This window comes from Salarias fasciatus, chromosome 23 (assembly GCF_902148845.1).
Source record: "Salarias fasciatus chromosome 23, fSalaFa1.1, whole genome shotgun sequence".
Lineage (NCBI taxonomy): Eukaryota > Metazoa > Chordata > Actinopteri > Blenniiformes > Blenniidae > Salarias > Salarias fasciatus.
In genome coordinates, this window is record NC_043766.1 from 195795 (window position 1) to 215488 (window position 19694).

Sequence of the window (19694 nt, forward strand, 5' to 3'; positions counted from 1 at the left end):
TTGAAACAATATGAGAACAGTAACTGTACAACTGCACACAAAAAGTGTAGTTACACTCAACTAATTAAAATCTGATGAACTGATTAACAGAGGATCCACAGCAGAGGCATAATTTACGTAGGGTTGGTGGGTTCTGAAAACCCTCGGGTCCTCTTGGGGTGAAATCCTGTACCACCACCACACTGCCGAGAATTTTTGTTTGTTTGTTGAGGCGGAATGAGCGCAGCAGCTGCTTCTCTCCAGCCAGAGGCGCCGGGCCCCGAGCTGAAGGGGGCCCCGAGGAACGGCTGACATCAGTCAATTTCAATAACAGATTTAAGGCGCTACACTAGACGCTGCAACGACAACGTGTCGAAAATCCCCCGCATGGGGCCCTTTTCCGAGTACTCACCGGTTAGTTGCTAGAAGGGGGCCGGCGGAGAAGACGGCGGATATCAGCGACACAACTTGAACCCCCCCCCCCGGACACATTATAATGACACGTCTGGCCCCACTGCTACCCGGCTTGCATCATCGTGCAGTCAGTGCTGCTAAACACACTTTTTTCGGGTGAGGACAGAGCGTCTCGCTGTCGCTGTCGGCCACTGCCGACATGTTTAGTTCACTCGAGACGCTCGCTAACTAGGAGCCACGCTAGCTAGGAGCCGTGCCGCTACCGCTGCTCTGCTGTGTTTATATGTGAGGGGAGGGGGAGAGGCTGGGGAGCTGCAGGAGGGAGACGAAGCAGGGCGGAAGAACAGGAGCGGATTTTGAAAATACACATTTCAAGCGGCACTAGATCCTCTTTACGATATTATCATGTGCGCATTTTGAGCACGATATTGAAATTTCATTTTTTAATACCACGATTATCGTCAATACCGGTTTACCGCGACAGCCCTATTGTGCACACATCCGTTTTGTGCACTGTGACTGCTGGCTTGCTGTTGTAATGACCAGGGGGCTTTTCTTTCCTTGAAATGACAGGGTAGACATGAGTTGGGGCGAAGCTTGGGTCATTTCTTGCTCTGGCCTCTTTCCTCACAAACTCAGAAAAGAAAGAGAAAGGTGGGAAGGCAACATTATACTCCTCTTTGAACTTTGATCCCACCGTGGTCCATTTTTCCTGAAGATGAAATGGCAGCTTCTCCACTATCGGCATTACTCCTCTGGCAGTATCGAGGTAGGTTAAACCAGGTAAGTACCCATCTTGTTTTGCAGCTTCTAGTTCACAGAGCAAGTCTGATAATTCACGGAGTTTTTGAGGGTCTTTTCTGTTGAGTTTAGGGAAGTTTTCTATTCTGGAAAACAGGGATCCTTCAATTGCTTCTGGTGAGCCATAACATTCATCAAGTCTTGTCCAAATCATAGCCAAGCCAGCAGATGGATGACGTATATTGACTGATTTCATCCGTTTTGCATGTTCTGAGGACTCTGGGCCCAACCACTTGATAAGAAGGTTTATTTCTTCGCTGGGAGTAAGACCAAGGTCTATGATGGTACTCTGAAATGTGGCTTTCCAGCTTAGATAGCTCTCTGGTCTATCATCAAACTTAGTCAGTCCTCCAGTAACCAGTTGACTCTTTACTAGGAATCTGGCGAGGTCACTGAGGTCACTGTTGGCAGCACCACAATATCTGGAAGCTCCTGCCTCGTTGCCGAAGAAACTTTCTCCCCAGTCTCCATCTGGTGGATGACCTCACGAATCACAGGGTCAGCACGTTGCTTCTCCCTGAGGTCCTGATGTGACACGGAGGGAACGACTGGTAGACCATGGAGGTCCTCACTGGCATAGCAGTCAGGAATAGCCTGAGCTGACAGGCTCAAAGACTCAACGAGGGCGATGGGGCTCTCTGCCCAGCCGCTCGGCTGGCTGGTAACAAGACAGCGGTGACAAATGGCAGAGACAACAGCTGAATCAAGCTCTTCCACCTCACCAGGCTCGATGACATGTTCTCCAACGAACTTGTTGATCAGATCCCTGTCTTTCTGAGTTGCCTGGTCAGTAGTGTGGCTGTGAGGGCGACGAGACAAAGCGTCGGCATCGAGGTTCTGCTTCCCAGCTCGATACTGGAGCCTGAAAGTGTAAGTGGACAAAGCCGCAAGCCATCTGTGACTAGCAGCATCCAACTTTGCTGTTGTTAACAGGTAAGTGAGCGGGTTGTTGTCAGTCACCACCATGAAGTTGGCCCCGTACAGATAGTCATGAAACTTTTCACACACACTCCACTTTAATGCAAGAAACTCTAATTTGTGCACCGGATACCTCGATTCGCGCTCTGAAAGACCATGGCTGCCATATGCGATTACTCTCAGCTGGCCCTCCTGCTCCTGATACAAAGCCGCACCAAGCCCAGTGGTGCTGGCATCAGTGTGTAGGATATATGGCAGTTTCGGATCAGCAAAACCAAGAACAGGGGAACTGGTCAACTTCTCAATGAGCGTCTCAAATGCAACCTGGCAGGCTGACGACCATCGCTCTCCGAAAGGCTGTTTCGGGTCCTGGGCTTTAGTTGGACTAGACCTCGTCTGGGCTCTGGAGGCAGGCGCATAACCATGCGTCAGGTCATTTAGCGGCTTTGCAATGGTGGAATAGCCTTTTAAAAACCTCCTGTAATAACCGGCAAACCCCAAAAAAGATTTAAGCTCCTTTAAAGTTCTAGGAATTGGCCAGGATTTCAAAGCAATGATCTTCTCCGGATCAGTCTCAACTCCCTTCTCTGAGACAATGTGCCCCAGATATTTAACCAATTTCTGGAAAAACTTGCACTTTTCAGGAGAGAGCTTCAACCCAAATTCTTTCAAACGCTGCAGTACTCGCAGTAACCTCCGCTCATGTTCCTCCAGCGTATCTGAAAAAATAATGAGATCATCAAGGAAAACTAAAACTTCCTTCAAATGAAGATCTCCCATGCTCTTCTCCATCAACCGTTGAAAAGTAGATGGAGCATTGGTTATTCCTTGGGGCATCCGATTAAATTCCCAAAATCCGAGGGGTGTCACAAAAGCAGTTTTTGCTTTGTCTTCTTCATGCATTTCGATTTGATAATACCCAGATTTCAAATCAAGAACACTGAACCACTTAGAACCAGACAGGGCAGACAGCGACTCCTCCAGGTTTGGCAGGGGATATGCGTCTTTAACTGTCTGCAGGTTCAGCTTTCGATAATCAATGCATAATCGTATGTCACCATTCTTCTTACGGACCACGACAATTGGTGATGAAAATGACGACTCAGATTCACGAATAACTCCAGCTTCCAGCAAGCCTCTCAAATGCTGACGGACCGCCTCAATGTCTCGAGGGTGGATAGGTCTGGCCCTATGCTTAAATGGAGTTTCGTCATGGAGCTTTATCTGATGTTTCACCTTGTCTGTGCGTCCGAAGTCCATGTCACTGAGAGCAAAAACATCAGGGATCTCATTAAGCTTCTCAGTGATTCTGGTCTTCCACTCTGAAGGAATAGGAGAATCTCCGAATTCTAACTTCAGAATAGGGGAACTTTCTGATGAACGATTTGACAATGTATGCAATAGAATTTGGGGTGCAACTGCAAGTTCAGCAATGATAGAGAGAGGTGGAATGGTCACATCCTGATCTGACTCATTTCTAAGAATGACTGGGATCTTCTCATGAGATTGATCTGGGAGCATAATCAATGAGTTCTGCACACACAGCCCACCCGGCAGTGGCGAAGCTGGATGCTCCACCAGCGCCCATTGGTCAGATAACAACATGCTGGTGTGGATAGAGCCATCGACACGGGTGGTGTGACCAGCGGGAATCAGGACTGGGGACTTGCCAGCTAACCTCACAACACTGTCACTGCCCACCAGTTGCTGTTGGTGGCGGATCTGCAGCAGTTTAAGCACTGCTCTGTAACCATGGGCAGCTGGTTGGAAGTTGACGTATTCACTCCCCATACACTGGCTATACAGCGGCTCCAAGGTGTTCATACCAATCAACACCAGGGATTGATGATTCTCGCCGTCAGGAACAACAAGTGCCAGTGTAGAAACATCAAAATCAGCTCCCAGGAATTCACTAGGAAATGTAACCACCATCTCTACATACCCAAGATAAGGAACTGCCTGTCCTGCGGCTCCTTCAACTTGCAGTAGATCACACAACGATTTCACCGGTTGGTCAGCAAGATGCTGGTTGTAGAATGACACTGGAATCGTAGTGACCTGCGACCCGGTGTCCAGAAGACAATTAAACTTGTCACCAGCAATCCCAATGTTGGCAGTGCAGCGGGATCCGACCAACCCCTTGGGTAATGCAACTGGAACAGAAGAACCGTCACTGGGTTATTTCATGACATTTAACATGATTTTCCTCAGTGGGACATTGTGGGTCCACAACAGTTCCAGTTCGCCCCTCAACAGGAACTGACCCTAGTTTAAAGGGTATTTTGCAGGAGTACTTGATTTCTGCCATCTTTGTTGTTTCTCAGTGAGCCGTTTCTTCTTGGCTGCGACAAGTGCAGAGTTTGGGGGGTTATCACACTGTGGCTTAATATGACCATCTTCACCACACCGATAGCAGTAGTCGGCTCTGGGAACAGAAGACGGGTTCTTTGGTGGCTTGCCCGCCCTCTGCCCCTCACCTAACTTACGGCCTGGTGTGGACTTGACAGCAATGGGCTGACTGATGCCTGATTGGGCAGCAGTGAGGACTGCAAGTTGCTTCTGCATGTCAGCTATCTGTTGAGCGAGTTGCTGCGTGACATTAGTGAGCACAGCAATCTCTCCCCTTTCTGCACCGTCTGAGTAAGCATACTGTGCATGGGCTGCAGCTTGGTTCGTGATGAACCGAGATGTTGTTTCATGCGGATGGCTTTTGCAGCTTCACGATCTTCCTCAGTTCGCAGAAGGAGCAGAAACTCAGCAAACGATGGTGGGTTGTGTTTGCGTTGCTTTAACTGAAGTGCAGCAATAAGGGAATCATCCCAACAGCCACGGCAGAATTGGGTCACCAGGTGTCGGTCAGAGTCTTTATCCAAAACTCCGCCTCGTTTTACTGCCTGGTTTAGTGAGACCTGCAGGCGCTGCAAATAGTCGGATGGTTTCTCTCCACCGTCTTGGAACGTGTCCATAAATTTTGCATATAGTTCGTCACCATCTTGAACAGTGCCATATGCTGAGTCAAGGGTCTGCAGATAAACCATTGGTGGGGTGTCGGGCCTCAGATGTTTAACTACGTCAGCAGCAGGGGGCAACAAACTGTCAAAGATCTTGCGGGAACGTTGGAGGTCTGACACAGCAGGATCTTTCAATAATAGCTCAACTCCAGACCGCCATGTGTCATAGTCTGACTCAGTTTGAGGTCTGGGTGATCTCCCAGAAAAAGCTCTAAGACGCTGTGTGGAGTGCATAGTGCTATCATCATTCTTGACGATATGCTCAACCACATAACGCTGAACTTCCGGCGGATTGAGGTCGGCATGAGACACGCCTGGCAAGGAGAGTCTTGAGTTATGTCGGCTTGTGGGATCAAGCTGGACGGTTGGCTGTGGCACAGAGTTGTGGCCTGAAGCAGCAGGACCAGCCGAGAAATCAAAAGCAGGAGCAGGGCACGGGGATGGAGTATGCGGACTGGCTGTGACAGCAGGAGACCCATTCTTATTATCCACCAGAGAGCACTCCCCCTCAGTGGCGGCGGGGTGGAGCTTGGTGACAGTGTGACCAAGCAGAGACATCACCCCATTAAGGACAACAGCGAAATCCTGACCTGTCAGTTTTGCGACTCTTTGTAGCTCTGCCAAGTAGGTTTCTGTCTGCAACTTCCCTGCCTCTTTCACGCAGGCTGTAGCCAAATCCAAAATCTCATACGAAACCTCGCCATCGTCACACACGCATATATATGGTAAATATGGACGTAGTGAAACCAACGCTGCGCCCGAATTATATTCAACCACGATCGAACGGTGAAAAGCGGAATGCGGTTCATCGATATATTCAAACTTTGAAATGGAGCCGTATTGTTTTAGGAATTCGATAACCTCGTCATCCGTTTTAGTTTTGGTCCCTTCTTTTATCAAAACTGCATTTGAAATCTTAATACCATGTTTCTCGAATATGTCCACGTTTACACAATATATAAAAATACCAAAAAAATCAAAAAAATGTTCAGCTTTTTTTTTTTTCCCCGCTCCTGGCTGGCTCGCCACTTTATGTAGCCTGGAAGTTACATTTTAATGATCGTGAAGATTCTGGGCAGTGACCAATCAGAAGACTAGATCAGCTCATGGAGTGGAGAAGTAGGAGACTGAACACGTCTGAGTGAAGCGGTACCTTTTTTATATAAATGCAACACCACAGACAACAACAAACATAAGTGAAAAAACAAAAAAAAACAATGAAGCCTTAACCAATGAAGTGATCTTCGTACAAACAAATCAGTGTCGACAGCGGACACCAACGCTGATTTCTTGATTGTTGATCACCCAGCCGGGGATCAATGAGGTTCCCGTCAGAGACGGAGCAACACAGTTCTTGAGTCCACCTTGAAACGTCCAGAGAAAAATCCAAGGGTTTAGGAGGGGAAATGAAATGATAGAAAGGTGGCCCAGAGATAGGTTGCAGAAAGGACAAGGAGATCAAGCTGCAGGGTAGAAGCCGTCCTACCAACCCAACCTGAGCAGATTGGGTTCCACTTAGACTTGCTTCTCAGGTGCAGCTTTCAGCTCGGGCCTAGCGGCTCGCCATCGACCTGGCCTGCGTCAAAACAGGTCCAATCAATATTGTGCACATTGAATCAAGACTAGTCATAAATACAAAAATATAATTCCATGTTGTACAACACATCGTCTTATTAAAACTGGATTTGAATAAATACAGACTAAGATCTTCAGTGCATAGTATCACAGACAAACACCAACAGCTCCAGCGATTGGCTGGGCTGCAGGAACAACACCAGCATCATAAATGGTGTTAAAGTGCATAATTTCATTTCATGATTACCAGACTAGTAATCAATTGTCCGATAAATAAATAACAGTGTTTCACATCTTGATTGACATAGACATATTCGGAATACAACGATGAAAAGGAATGAATGGAGGCTAAGCTAATGCACGTATGAATGAATGAGCGGCTAAGCTTACGCTAACGCGACTCACCAACTCCTCAGATTGATCGCGCACAGCTGGCTTCCACACAGCACCGCGGCTCCAGTAAGCTGCTCCTACACCCCAACATTCATGATGTTTAGTTCGGAGATGGTTTAGATTCAGTTTGTGTCAGCAATGCTCCAACCTACCGGCAGCGTCCCTGTCCGTCGTGCGCCCCTCTCATTACTTCCGGGTGCCAGTCGGCCACCGGTGTTTCTAGATCGTGATTGGACGCACGGCGTCACGTGACCGCGTGACGTAATGACGCGCGGAGAACGAGGAGGATTTTGAATAATTATTTAGGGAAATTAATAAAGGATATTCTGAGGCAAAAACCCATTTTCCCACCTGGGTTACAAATAACATGTTTACTTACTCATTTTGCCACTCAATGGGCTTGAAACAAACGGCAGTCTGAGGAAAAGCATTAGCTTTCTGCTGCTAATATCAGAACTTCCTGTCAAAGCACCGCAGCTGAAACAATGTTGCCCCCTAGAGGCCTGGCGGCTCAGTTAAATAAATGACAGATTACAATACATTCACTGTATTTTATTAATCACCGCACATTTATTTGTTTCATAATGTTTTTGGATTTCTTGGTGGGTTTGGCAGTCCGTTTGGGGGTCTGGCTGCAGCCATGACCAACCTCAGACAGCTCCCCCGCAAACACGGGGTCCGGGTGGTGGCCCGATAATCGATATATTGCAACAGATGTCATCCACGATACACCACGATATGTCACTGAAGATATTTAGAATGTATTGCCCTCAAAACATTTTAAATGAATGACAAAATGCTGTCAATTTCACATAAAAAATACATGTGAAATGAGTGAAAACAGTAAAACAAAGTGCTCAGTGGCTCTTCTTAGAAGGAGCTTGCGAAAGCAGCGGCCCGACGTCTCATTCTTCTGAGGTGGAAGTCAACATCCCCCCTTTCTCACACAATGTGGGTTAAAGAGATCCTTAATAATTTAAAAATGGAAAAAAAAATGGTGTACATTAAAAAGATCCTCACATAAATTTAAAAAAGTGTGGGGCCCTTTTCTTGCTTATACAGAAAGGATTATTTTCCCAGTTGTTCCAGAGTAGGATCCCACTTTGTGCAGATGTAATCCTCTGCTTATTAATTTAATCTTGCACCACTGCAATATTGCTAAAGTGTCATTGCATTTATCTACATATTTGCTTTTTGTTTTTTTTCCTCTCTCCCTCTCTCTCTCTCTTTACGGCACTCTCATTTTCCCATCCCTTCTCTGCTTGAAAGACTGAGACCATCATTATTTTACATGCCAGTATGACCTTGAACCACTGTATGACCAGACCAAAACCTGTTTTCATTTTTTGTGTTTTTTGCTTTTGTTTTTTGTTTTGTTGCTGTTGTTGTTGTTGTTGTTTTGAAGAACCTGTGTAGCGCTTCTTCAACGTCCGAGTCTTAATCTTTTCCCTTTTTGTTTAGTTGTGTTAGCCCCTTAAACATGAATCACGCCAGCTTCTTTACAAAAATACTCTACACCATAAACATAATGCATTTCCATAATAGTAAAAAAATATAACAAAAAACAAATTATAATATTTTTGTAATTTGTATATGTATATGTATTTTGTATAATATTTTAATACTTTTTGTCTAGTTCTCAGGGGAGAACCTTGGGTTGTTGTTTGGTCCTCACATTTTTAAATACATTTTTTTTCTCCCCACGCCTACCTACAGGAAGAACAAAACCGAGGGATATTTGGACAGCGTTACATAGCCTGCTTTAATTTCAACTGAAAACGAAGAGAAGCCGTGCAACAGAATGTCTGAAACCTTGTAACTTTCACAAAATATAATGGTGTTTAAAGCTCTGAAAAATAAAAATGCTCGTGCAGTATCTGCTTTCTCACTTAAACCAGCGGTTTTCAAAGTGTGAAGCGTCTCCCCTGGGGGGCGCCAGAGGGCTTTTGTCCCTGTGCAGCTGCCGTACCCCCTGTGCGGGAGTGTAGACTCGGTGCCGTCTGAAGTATTATGCACGTCATGCATCACACCATCCGACACACAGATACACACCTCGCTATCCCCAAATCTTGGTCCGCAAATGAGTGCGCTGGTGCGCATTTTATTATTTGGAAGCGCATGCGCACCAGCGCACCGCTTCTGCGCACCCCTGGTTATAACTGTAGATTGTTGTTTGGGAGGGGAGTGATTTTGCTTTGCAGTGATTTTAGAACTGTATGTGTCTCTACAATACAGAAAATTAAAAAAAAAAAACTCTAAAAATAACAAGTGAAAGTGAGAAAGAGTGTTTGAGTTCACTGTAAACAAAAAAACCTTAAAAAAACGGGAATTTTTCGGCAGCTGGGGGACCAGAAATATACCATAAAATAACAGAAGATTACTTTCTCGTAAAAAAATAGTTTTTTCAGTACTAAAAATACAGTTTGTGCTTGTAATTTTAACAAGATTTTGCCTGAATTTATGGCTGTTTAACATTTAATTACAAACATTTAATGTTACAAAATGAAATTACTGAATGTGATTCGTCTTTCAAAACAGGTAATACAGAAAACAACTAGGGGCAACATGACCTGTGTGTTTTGGATCATGGGAGGTAGCAGGGGAGCCAGGACCGGGACTTGAATCTGCGACCGTCTAAACGAGGAGCAAGAGCATCAACCTCTAAGCCACCATACGGATCTGGCTGAATGTTTTAAAAAAAGAAAACTCACTTCAGGGATGAGTGAGAGGTGTATTTTCCCCATTAGCTCCTATGTAATTTTAATAACTACAGATAATTTTAATGATTGTAATGATTTTTTTGAGTTGTGAAGTTTAATTTTACAATTTTTTTTCCGTAAATAATTGAAAAATATTTGTGAAATTATGATACAGTTGTTAACATATTTTAACCATAAATATCCGTATTTCTAATTGGATTTCTTTGTAAAAGAACAGGAATATTGTGTTTTTTCACAGTTGCAGGGATTTCTTGTTATATTACATTTGACATGTAAAATCACAGTTTCTTTTTGTGAATTAAGTGGCATTTTGAAAATACAGAGAAAAAGTTGGGAAATAAACAATAAAATACTGTTATATTATCTTTTTTTTACAGTGTTGTCAATGATTTACCTTTGTTACTTTGTGATGGAACATTTCAAGAAACACCACAACAATGAAACTACAACAAACACCAGATGGAACAAAGAAGAAATCCCATCTTTAGTGGAGCTAAACTCCTCCCACCTTCTGATAGGCCCCTCCCACCTTCTGACAGGCCCCTCCTCCTCCCTGCTGTCAGAGACAGAGACGTCCTTCCTACAGAGGACACAGACTCACTGAAGAACCAGTGAGCCAGAGGTTGAATCCAGCAGATAGAGGTTGAGTGAATGTGGTGTTGAAGGTGTAGAGGTGGATCAGAGAGTCAGAGGAGACTCTGAAGAAGGACAGAGAGCCAGCAGGACAGTCCACATACACTGCAACTCGACCAGACCTGGAGTAAGAGGAGGAGGAGGAGATGGGTGTGTCTCTGTTATTGTGCAAGACAGAGTAACCGAAAGCAGAGCACCTCAGACTCCAGGACTGATCATTCCCTCCAAATCTACACTCCTCGCTGCCTCCTTTCCTTCTGATTCCTCTGTAACTCACTGATATGTCAACACCTCTGCTCCACTCGACCTCCCAGTAACATCGACCATTCAGAACATTTCTACACAGCAGCTGAGGAAAGGCATCAAATCTGTCTGGATGATCAGGATACGGCTGCTCTTCCCACTCATGTGTCACCTTCCTGTTGTTGTTGGACAGTTTGAGCTTTCTGTTCATTGAGTTTTCATCCAGTTGAAGTTGAGAGAAATCTGATGGAGAGAGAAAGAGAAAAGTCTTGATGTGACACATGTGATGGATTTGTTGTTTGTGGACTTCCTGACATGTTGTTGATGGAGAGAAAGTTTGATGAGGACACTTTTTGTCAGGCTTCTCTTGTCAGGAATGTTTGAATGAATCCAAAGCTTTGATTGAAAGACAAACGGACAGTGATGAGTCCAACTTACACTTCCTCAGACCAGGTTTGAGCCTCTGCTGTCCACCATGGTCCACCCTGCAGGAAGAGAGAGAGTCAGACAGAAGACAGGGCATTGGTCAAGACACAAGCCCATGAGCTCCTGTTGTGTGTCCATACCTGAGAGTCTCCAGTGAGCAGTGTGGATCCTCCACTACCGCTGACAGCTCCTTCACTCCTGAGTCTCCTGGATGGTTGTAGCTCAGGTCCAGCTCTCTCAGATGGGAGGACTTGGATCTCACAGCTGAGACCAGAGAAGCACAGCCTTCCTCTGAGACCAGACACCCTGACAGACTGGAGACACAAACATGGCTGCATCAAGTCAAGAAGGAAGAAGGACGATCCTCCACATGATCAAGCAGCAGCTGGATCCTGACCTGAGAGCTTCCAGTTTACAGTGAGGACTCTCCAGTCCAAGAGACAGACGCTTCACTCCTGAATCCTGCAGGTCGTTGTTACTCAGGTCCAGATGTGTCAGACTGGAGGACTGAGAGCTGAGAACTGAGGACAGAGCTCCACAGCTTCTCTCTGACAGACCACAGCAGCTCAACCTGGAGAAGAAGCAACGATGAAAACCACATCAATGTTTGTCATGGACTCAGTTCTACACTTGGAGCATCACGAACAGTGAGTGGCGGATGGAAAGCTGCTGCTCTGCAGCTCAACTGAGACTGGAAACTTGAAACATGAAACTATACCATTATATACTGTACTAGATTCAATCATTCATTTCCCAGACTGTTGATCCTGTTAAGGATAACAGGGTGATGGAGCCAATCCCAGCTACTGATGGGTGAGTTCATCAACACACACACGCACGCACGCACGCACGCACGCACGCACGCACGCACGCACGCACGCACGCACGCACGCACACACACACACACACACACACACACACACACACACACACACACACACACACACAGGCAAGTTATTGTCACAAATTAGCCTCACATGCATGTTTTTGGACTTTGGAATAAAGTCCATCACATACAGGGAGAACATGGTGTTTGAACTCAGGACATTCTTTCTGTGAGGCAGGAGTGCCATGTATGTGCCACTGCACTCAAGTCTTGTAAGAGTTTCAAATAATACTTCAAGATTTTAGGTTGTCGGTGTCATGCCCTGCGCCCCTACAGCCATGTGGGGGCGCTCGGGTCCTGTTTTGTGTTTGTCTGCCCTCATGTTCTCCTGCCTGTCTCGTTACCGCCTAATGTGCCACACCTGTCTCTGCCCATATTTAAGTCCTGCTCCCCTGGTGTGTCTTGTCAGCTCTTCGTAGGTCTGTCTGCGTGCTTCTGTGTCCTTGTATGCATGTCGACTCAGCTCAGCGTCCCTGTATTCCTGCATTCCTGTTCCTGAAAATTAATGAGTTTTGAACGCCACCTGGCTGCCTTCCACCCTGCACCCGTGACAGAAGAAGCCGACCACTACTGGACCCAGCGGGCAGTGAGTCTTCTGAAGCAGTATGCCTCCGACATAAGACTTCAGCCAGACAGTGGTGGTGCTCTGGTTTCTGAAAATAAATGACTTTTGAACTCCACCTGGCTGCCTGCGTGTGGGTCCTTCCACCTGCACCCATGACAGTCGGATTCATAAGTTTCATGCTAGACATATTTTCGACAGACTCCGTTTGTGGAATTCTCCAACTTTCATTTTGTTCAAATTTAGAGGGGATTTGATACCTGGTTTGACTGTCACAAACATTGCTGGCAAGTGTGCCATATAAAATGGAATAGTGGAGAAAATGTCAAGATTTTACAATGTTCAATTGAGAGGTTCGACAAATGTGAGGAGGAGAGAGTGCTGGGAATTATTTCACAATCATGTTTGAACCTGAGAGTTTCCAGTGAGCAGTGTGGATCCTTCACTGCAGCAAACAGCTTCTCCACTCCTGAGGCTCCTGGATGGTTGTAGCTCAGGTCCAGCTCTCTCAGACGGGAGGACTTGGATCTCACAGCTGAGACCAGAGAAGCACAGCCTTCCTCTGAGACCAGACACCCTGACAGACTGGAGACACAAACATGGCTGCATCAAGTCAAGAAGGAAGAAGGAAGATCCTCCACATGATCAAGCAGCAGCTGGATCCTGACCTGAGAGCTTCCAGTTTACAGTGAGGACTCTCCAGTCCAGAAGACAGTAGCTTCACTCCTGAATCCTGCAGCTGGTTGTTACTCAGGTCCAGATGTGTCAGACTGGAGGACTGAGAGCTGAGAACTGAGGACAGAGCTCCACAGCTTCTCTCTGACAGACCACAGCTGCTCAGCCTGAAGAAGAACCAACAATGAAAACCACATCAATGGACATCATGGACAGCATTTTATGGGTTTAATATAATCAGAAATGTTTTGCAGAGGTAAATTAATGATCACAGATAATTTCAGAGTTTGGATTGTACACTGTGTTTTGCCATCCTGCACACAAAAAAAAAAAAGTTGGAAAAATTCACACTTGTGAAAGTGTAGAAAATAATTTGCATGGTTTTAAAAAGGATTTGTATTTGTATTTTGTATTTGTGTGTCCAGTTTGTGTTTCTGTCGTCCCACACTGCAGCAGACTCTTCAAGGGGAGGAGAGTTTCAGCATGAGTTAAAATATGAAATGAGTCATGTCATGCTTCTGGTTTGGAAACTGTAAATCTAAATAGTGATAACGAGCCCTTCTGTGCCTGTTTTCTACATTATCAATCTCTCCCTTCAAACCAGTACTGTTCCAACCAGCCTCAAAACAGCTATCATCAAGCCCCTCCTCAAAAAACCCACTCTCAATCCTGAACCTCTGTCAAATTACAGACCCATCTCCAACCTCCCCTCCATCTCCAAAATCCTTGAAAGAATTGTTTCCATCCAACTTCACAATCATCTCAAATCAAACAACATGTACGAGGAATTCCAATCCGGTTTCCGTCCCTCTCACAGCACAGAGACAGCTCTCATCAGAGTCACAAATGACCTCCTGGTGACCTCTGACCCCGGCTCCACCTCCTTCCTCATCCTTCTCCACCTCTCTGCTGCATTTGATACTGTTGATCACCACCTCCTCCTTCACCGTCTTCAACACAACATCGGTATCTCTGGCTTCGCCCTCCAGTGGTTTCACTCATACCTCAAAGGACTGAGTTTGTAGCCCTGGGGGACGCTAAGTCCCGCCCCCACACTGTCACCTATGGGGTCCCCCAGGGCTCTGTCCTCGGTCCAACCCTCTTCACCATCTACATGCTCCCCCTCGGTCGTGTCGTCAGCATAGCAGTGGAATTGTATTCTCAACTCAACTCTACCTCAAGGTCACCCCCTCCTCCACCCCCACCCTCTGTCCCTCAGCTGGACTCCTGCCTGGAGGAGATGGAGGCTCCAAAACACAGGCCATTCATATTGGCACTCCTCACCAGCTCCGTTCCTCTGTCATTTCCTCTCTCTCCTTTCTCGGCCACAACTTTCCCTGCAGGGTTTCCCTGCACCCATCCAAACATAAAGACCCCTCCTGTTATAATCTCCAGTGTCTGAGTCAGATGTATAATGTCTGTGCTATCTGGAAAACTCATCACCCCTGATGTTATTTTCTCTTCTTTCCTGGAAGGATGGAGGTGTCGTGACCCAATGCTCCTACTCATTAATTACCATTTTTGAGCATCCTGTACTGGTACTGTGGGCTACTGTAAACAACAAACAAATATTGTTGATACTCATTTTCCTTTTTTTCAAAAAAAAAAAAAAAAAAAAACTCATGTTGAAATTCTACTCCCTTTTAAGAGTCTCCAGGGGGTAGAAGAACACCATCTACTTCCTGATTGAACTGTTTATTGACATCTTGTCACATAGAGGTATATAGATGAGGACAAAATTCCCAACAGCAATTCTGAGTCTTAAAAGCTGTTTTGTACTTTTCATCTATAAACAGGATATTTGAAAAGGAACTTTTTCTCTTTCACAAATGAAAATCTTGTTTTTTGAGCAGACTTTTTTTTATGTGCCGGCAAAACAGTAATACTGAGCCCATACTTAGGTCCATATTTGGTCATGAATACGTACAGAGCTTTGTTGGAGGCTTTGACCACTGGCAGCAGCTTCAGAAGAGCCTCCTCTGAAGCAGAGTATTTCTTCAGGTCAAACTCCTTCAGATCTTCTTCTGATGACAGTAAGATGAAGACCAGAGCTGACCACTGAGCAGGAGACAGTTTGTCTGTGGAGAGACGTCCTGATCTCAGGGACTGTTGGATCTCCTCCACTAGAGAACCATCATTCAGTTCATTCAGGCAGTGGAGCAGATTGATGCTTCTCTCTGCAGACAGACTCTTACTCAGCTTCTCCTTGATGTACTGGACTGTTTCCTGATTGGTCTCTGAGCTACTTCCTGTCTGTTTCAGCAGACCTCGAAGGAGACTCTGATTGGTCGGCAGTGAAAGACCCAGGAGGAAGCGGAGGAACAAGTCCAGGTGTCCATTTGGACTCTTCAAGGCCTTGTCCACTGCTCTCTGATGGAGATGGTAAAGAGTAGGTTTCTTCGTCAACACTTTTGACCACCGGGACTTTTGCTGTTGTTCTTCCAGAAGGTTGATTCCAGACTTGATGAAGGTCTGATGGACATGAAGAGCAGCCAGAAACTCCTGAAGGCTCAGATGGATGAAGCAGAACACCGTGTCCTGGTACAGGCCGCTCTCCTCTATGAAGATCTGTGTGAACATTCCTGAGTACATTGAGGCTGCTCTGAGATCGATGCCACACCCTGTCAGGTCGGATGGATAGAAGATCAGGTTTCCTTTCTGCAGCTCCTCAAAAGCCAGTTTTCCCAGAGATTTCATCATCTCCCTGCTCTCTGGACTCCAGTGTGGATCTGTGGCAGCTCCTCCATCATACTTGACCTTCTTGACTTTGGCCTGGACCACCAGGTGGTGGATGTACATCTGAGTCAGGGTCTTGGGCAGCTCTCCTCCCTCTCTGCTCTCCAACACCTTCTCCAGAACTGTAGCAGTGATCCAGCAGAAGACCGGGATGTGGCACATGATGTGGAGGCTTCGGGAGGTCTTGATGTGGGAGATGATCCTGCTGGCCTGCTCCTCCTCTCTGAACCTCCTCCTGAAGTACTCCTCCTTCTGGGGGTCAGTGAACCCTCGGACCTCTGTCACCCTGTCCACACAGTCAGCAGGGATCTGATTGGCTGCTGCAGGTCGTGTGGTGATCCAGAGGCGAGCAGAGGGAAGCAGTTTCCCCCTGATGAGGCTTGTCAACAGAACATCCACTGAGGTGGACTCTGTAACTTCAGTCAGGAACTCAGTGTGCTGGAAGTCCAGAGGGAGTCGACACTCATCCAGACCATCAAAGATGAAGATCACCTGGAAGTCTTCAAAGCTGCAGATTCCTGCTTCTTCTGTTTCCTTGAAGAAGTGATGAACAAGTCCCACCAAGCTGAACTTCATCTCCTTCAGCACATTCAGCTCTCTGAAGGTGAATGGAAATATGAAATGGACGTCCTGGTTGTCTTTGTCTTCAGCCCAGTCCAGAGTGAACTTCTGAGTCAGGACTGTTTTCCCAATGCCAGCCACTCCCTTTGTCAGCACTGCTCTGATTGGTTGAGATCTTCCAGGTGAGGCTTTAAAGATGTCTCCTGGTCTGATGCTTGTTTCCGCTCTGTCTGCTGTCCTGGATGCTGCTTCAATCTGTCTGACCTCATGTTCCTGATTGACCTCTGCAGCCCCTCCCTCTGTGATGTGGAGCTCTGTGTAGATCTGGTTCAGGAAGGTGGACTCTCCTGCTTTAGAGACTCCTTCAAACACACACTGGAACCTCTTCTTCAGGCCACATTTCAGCTTCTGTTGGCAGACTGCAGCAGAAGTTCCTGAAAAGAAGAAGAAAGCATAGATGAGTTGAATGGATTTGACAGTGAAGATTAAGATAGAGAGATAGAGATATACTTTATTCATCCCAGATTGGGAAATTCAAGTTTTTTTTTGTGGGTGTGTGTTTTTTTTTTTTTTTTTTGGAGAGATAGAGAAGTGTGTTATGTACTATTCGCTCATTACTGGATTTAACGGTGGACCTCTGAGACATCTGTGTTTCTTTCATTGCATTTGCAGAGCAGGATTACTATTGCAACAACACATCATCAGTAGGGTAAAACTAACGTGTCTCACGACGGTCTAATCCCAGTGCGCGTTCCCTATTAGTGGGTGAACAATCAAACACTTGGTGAATTCTGCTTCACAATGATAGGAAGAGCCGACATCGAAGGATCAAAAAGCGACGATCAAAAGCAGAATTGCTATTGCAACAACACATCATCAGTAAGGTAAAACTAACCTGTCTCATGACGGTCTAAATGGCTCAAAGTCTGCATTTTACTGGAATTTAAACACACAGCATCGTAGAGCTGATGATATGTCCAGTGTTCACAGATGAATCCATCCATCCATTCGTTCATTTTCTAAAGCTTATCCAGAACCGGGTCTCAGTGGCAGCAGTCTAAGCAGAGATGCCCAGGCTTCCCTGTCTCCAGACTCTTCCTCCAGCTCTTCTAGGAGGATTCCAAGGCGTTCCCAGGCCAGCCGAGAGACATAGTCTCTCCAGCGTGTCCTGGGTCTTCCCCGGGGTCTCCTCCCGGTGGGACATGCCCAGAACTCCTCTCCAGGGAGGCGTCCAGGAGGCGTCCTAAAGAGGTGCGCGAGCCTCCTCAGCTGCTCCTCTCAATGTAGAGGAGTAGCGGCTCTACTCCGAGCTCCTCCCTGGTGACTGAGCTCCTCCCCCTGTCTCTAAGGGAGTCCAGCCACCCTACGGAGGAAACTCATTTCAGCCACTTGTATCCGGAATCTTGTCCTTTCGGTCATGACCCAAAGCTCATGACCATAGGTGAGGGTGGGAACGTAGATTGACCGGTAAATCAAGAACTTCGCCTTTCAGCTCAGCTCCTTCTTCACCACAATGGACCGATACAACGACCGCATCACTGCGGCTGCTGCACCGATCCGCCTGCCAATCTCACTTCCATCCGTCCCCCACTGTGAACAAGACCCCAAGATACTTAAACTCCTCCACTTGGGCCAGAGTCTCTCCACCGACCTGGAGGGGGCAAGCCACCTTCTTCTGGTCGAGGACCATGGCCTCCGATTTGGAGGTGCTGATCCTCATCCCCAGGCCAGCTGACATCCTTGCCAGGGCCAGGGACAACATAATGTGATGGGCCTAGTCGCAACCGTCGGACCGGGGGGGGGGGGGGGGGGGGGGGGGGGGGGGGGCTGGGGGTAGCAAAGTGCTGCGGCGCGGTTTCTGCATGCAGTGTCGGACCGAGGGGCAGGGGAGGTGCAGAGCAGTGTGATGCAGCGCGGTGCCTACATGTTGCATCACCAGCCATGAGTAGGGTGCTGGATGGGCCCCCCCACTTTTAATTCTGGGCCACCCCCCCAAACCTGGGCCCAGGACAACAGACCCGTTTGTCCCCCACTGTCGGTGGGCCTTCTCATCCCTGTCGCTTCACAGTCGGCTGCGACCATCTCCAGTGCATGATGGTCCAGGTTCCATGAAGCCAACAGGACAACATAATCTGCAAAAAGCAAAGACGACATCCTGTGGCTACCAAACCGGACCCCCTCAGGCTAATAATATAGTGGACGGTGAGTGTATGTATTTGGTATCAGTGTTGCTCTGATTTCACCTCATACTTAGAACTAGTCTGAGCCATGCCAAGTGCTTGGAAACAGTGACGTGCACACACAGGTATGCAGCATGAGCTCGTGCAGGCTGGAGGAGCAGGAGGGATGGTCTGTAGCATTGGCATAATTAAAAAAGGCACTTAAAGTCACTGGTCTCTAATTCTGGGGAAATGGTCCATACCACCTGGAAGCTTCTTCTGCTACTACTGCTATGGAGATAATTTTGTTTCTTTATTATTCAATCAATCAAAAAAGTTTTGCAACCAAAACAGAGTTGAGGCCAAAAAACAAAGTTGCAATCAAAAATGCGTTTCACAGGTCGCGTTTCGTCACCGGTTGAACTCGCGTTCCCCATTGTTTTCAATTATATTTGTATGCAAAAACACGGAAATCATTTGGGGGTGTGAACGCAGCTTAAGGAGTGTATCTGCAACAACATATTAGAAAAGGAACTGTTAGCCACTGACTGGAGGACCCCAAAAATCATGTTTTGCTGAGTTTATCTTGCAGGCTCAGACCATCCCCGACTCTGTTTCTGCTGAAAACATTTCAGTGTTTGGTGAGATCAAATGCTCTTACTGCTCCTCAGACGCTGAGCCAGCTCCTCCTGCTTCATCCTCCTCAGGAAGTCCAGAGTCATCCTCAGAAATGACTCTCTGCTGCTCCTCTGCTCTTCATCCTCATCCTCATCCTCTCTCTCACTCTCTGAGCATGCTGGGTAATCTGGACTCAGGAGCTTCTTCATCTTCTTCAGCTCCTCCTTCATGAAAGCCACCATGTTGTCCTCCAGCAGCTGGAACAGAGAAACATCTGGAGTTAGACAGATGGAGATGTGAGAGTAAATCCACCATTGTTACTACTCTGGAGACTGTCAGTGTTTCCAAAGGACGACTGATAACACCATGGTTAGACACTTGTTC

General features: G+C 46.7%; 1 protein-coding gene across 1 annotated transcript in view; it reads right to left on the reverse strand.

Annotated features, from left to right (window-relative positions):
• The window catches only part of LOC115381241 (NLR family CARD domain-containing protein 3-like), a 65665-nt gene that overhangs the window by 32379 nt on the left and 13592 nt on the right, over positions 1–19694 (reverse strand). Inside the window, exons 5-7 of the mRNA XM_030082521.1 lie at positions 19354–19567; positions 15164–16967; positions 13230–13403 (exon numbers count right to left, since the gene is read on the reverse strand). Coding sequence (XP_029938381.1) covers positions 13230–13403; positions 15164–16967; positions 19354–19567 — 2192 coding nt within the window. The remainder of the gene's footprint in view (positions 1–13229; positions 13404–15163; positions 16968–19353; positions 19568–19694) is intronic.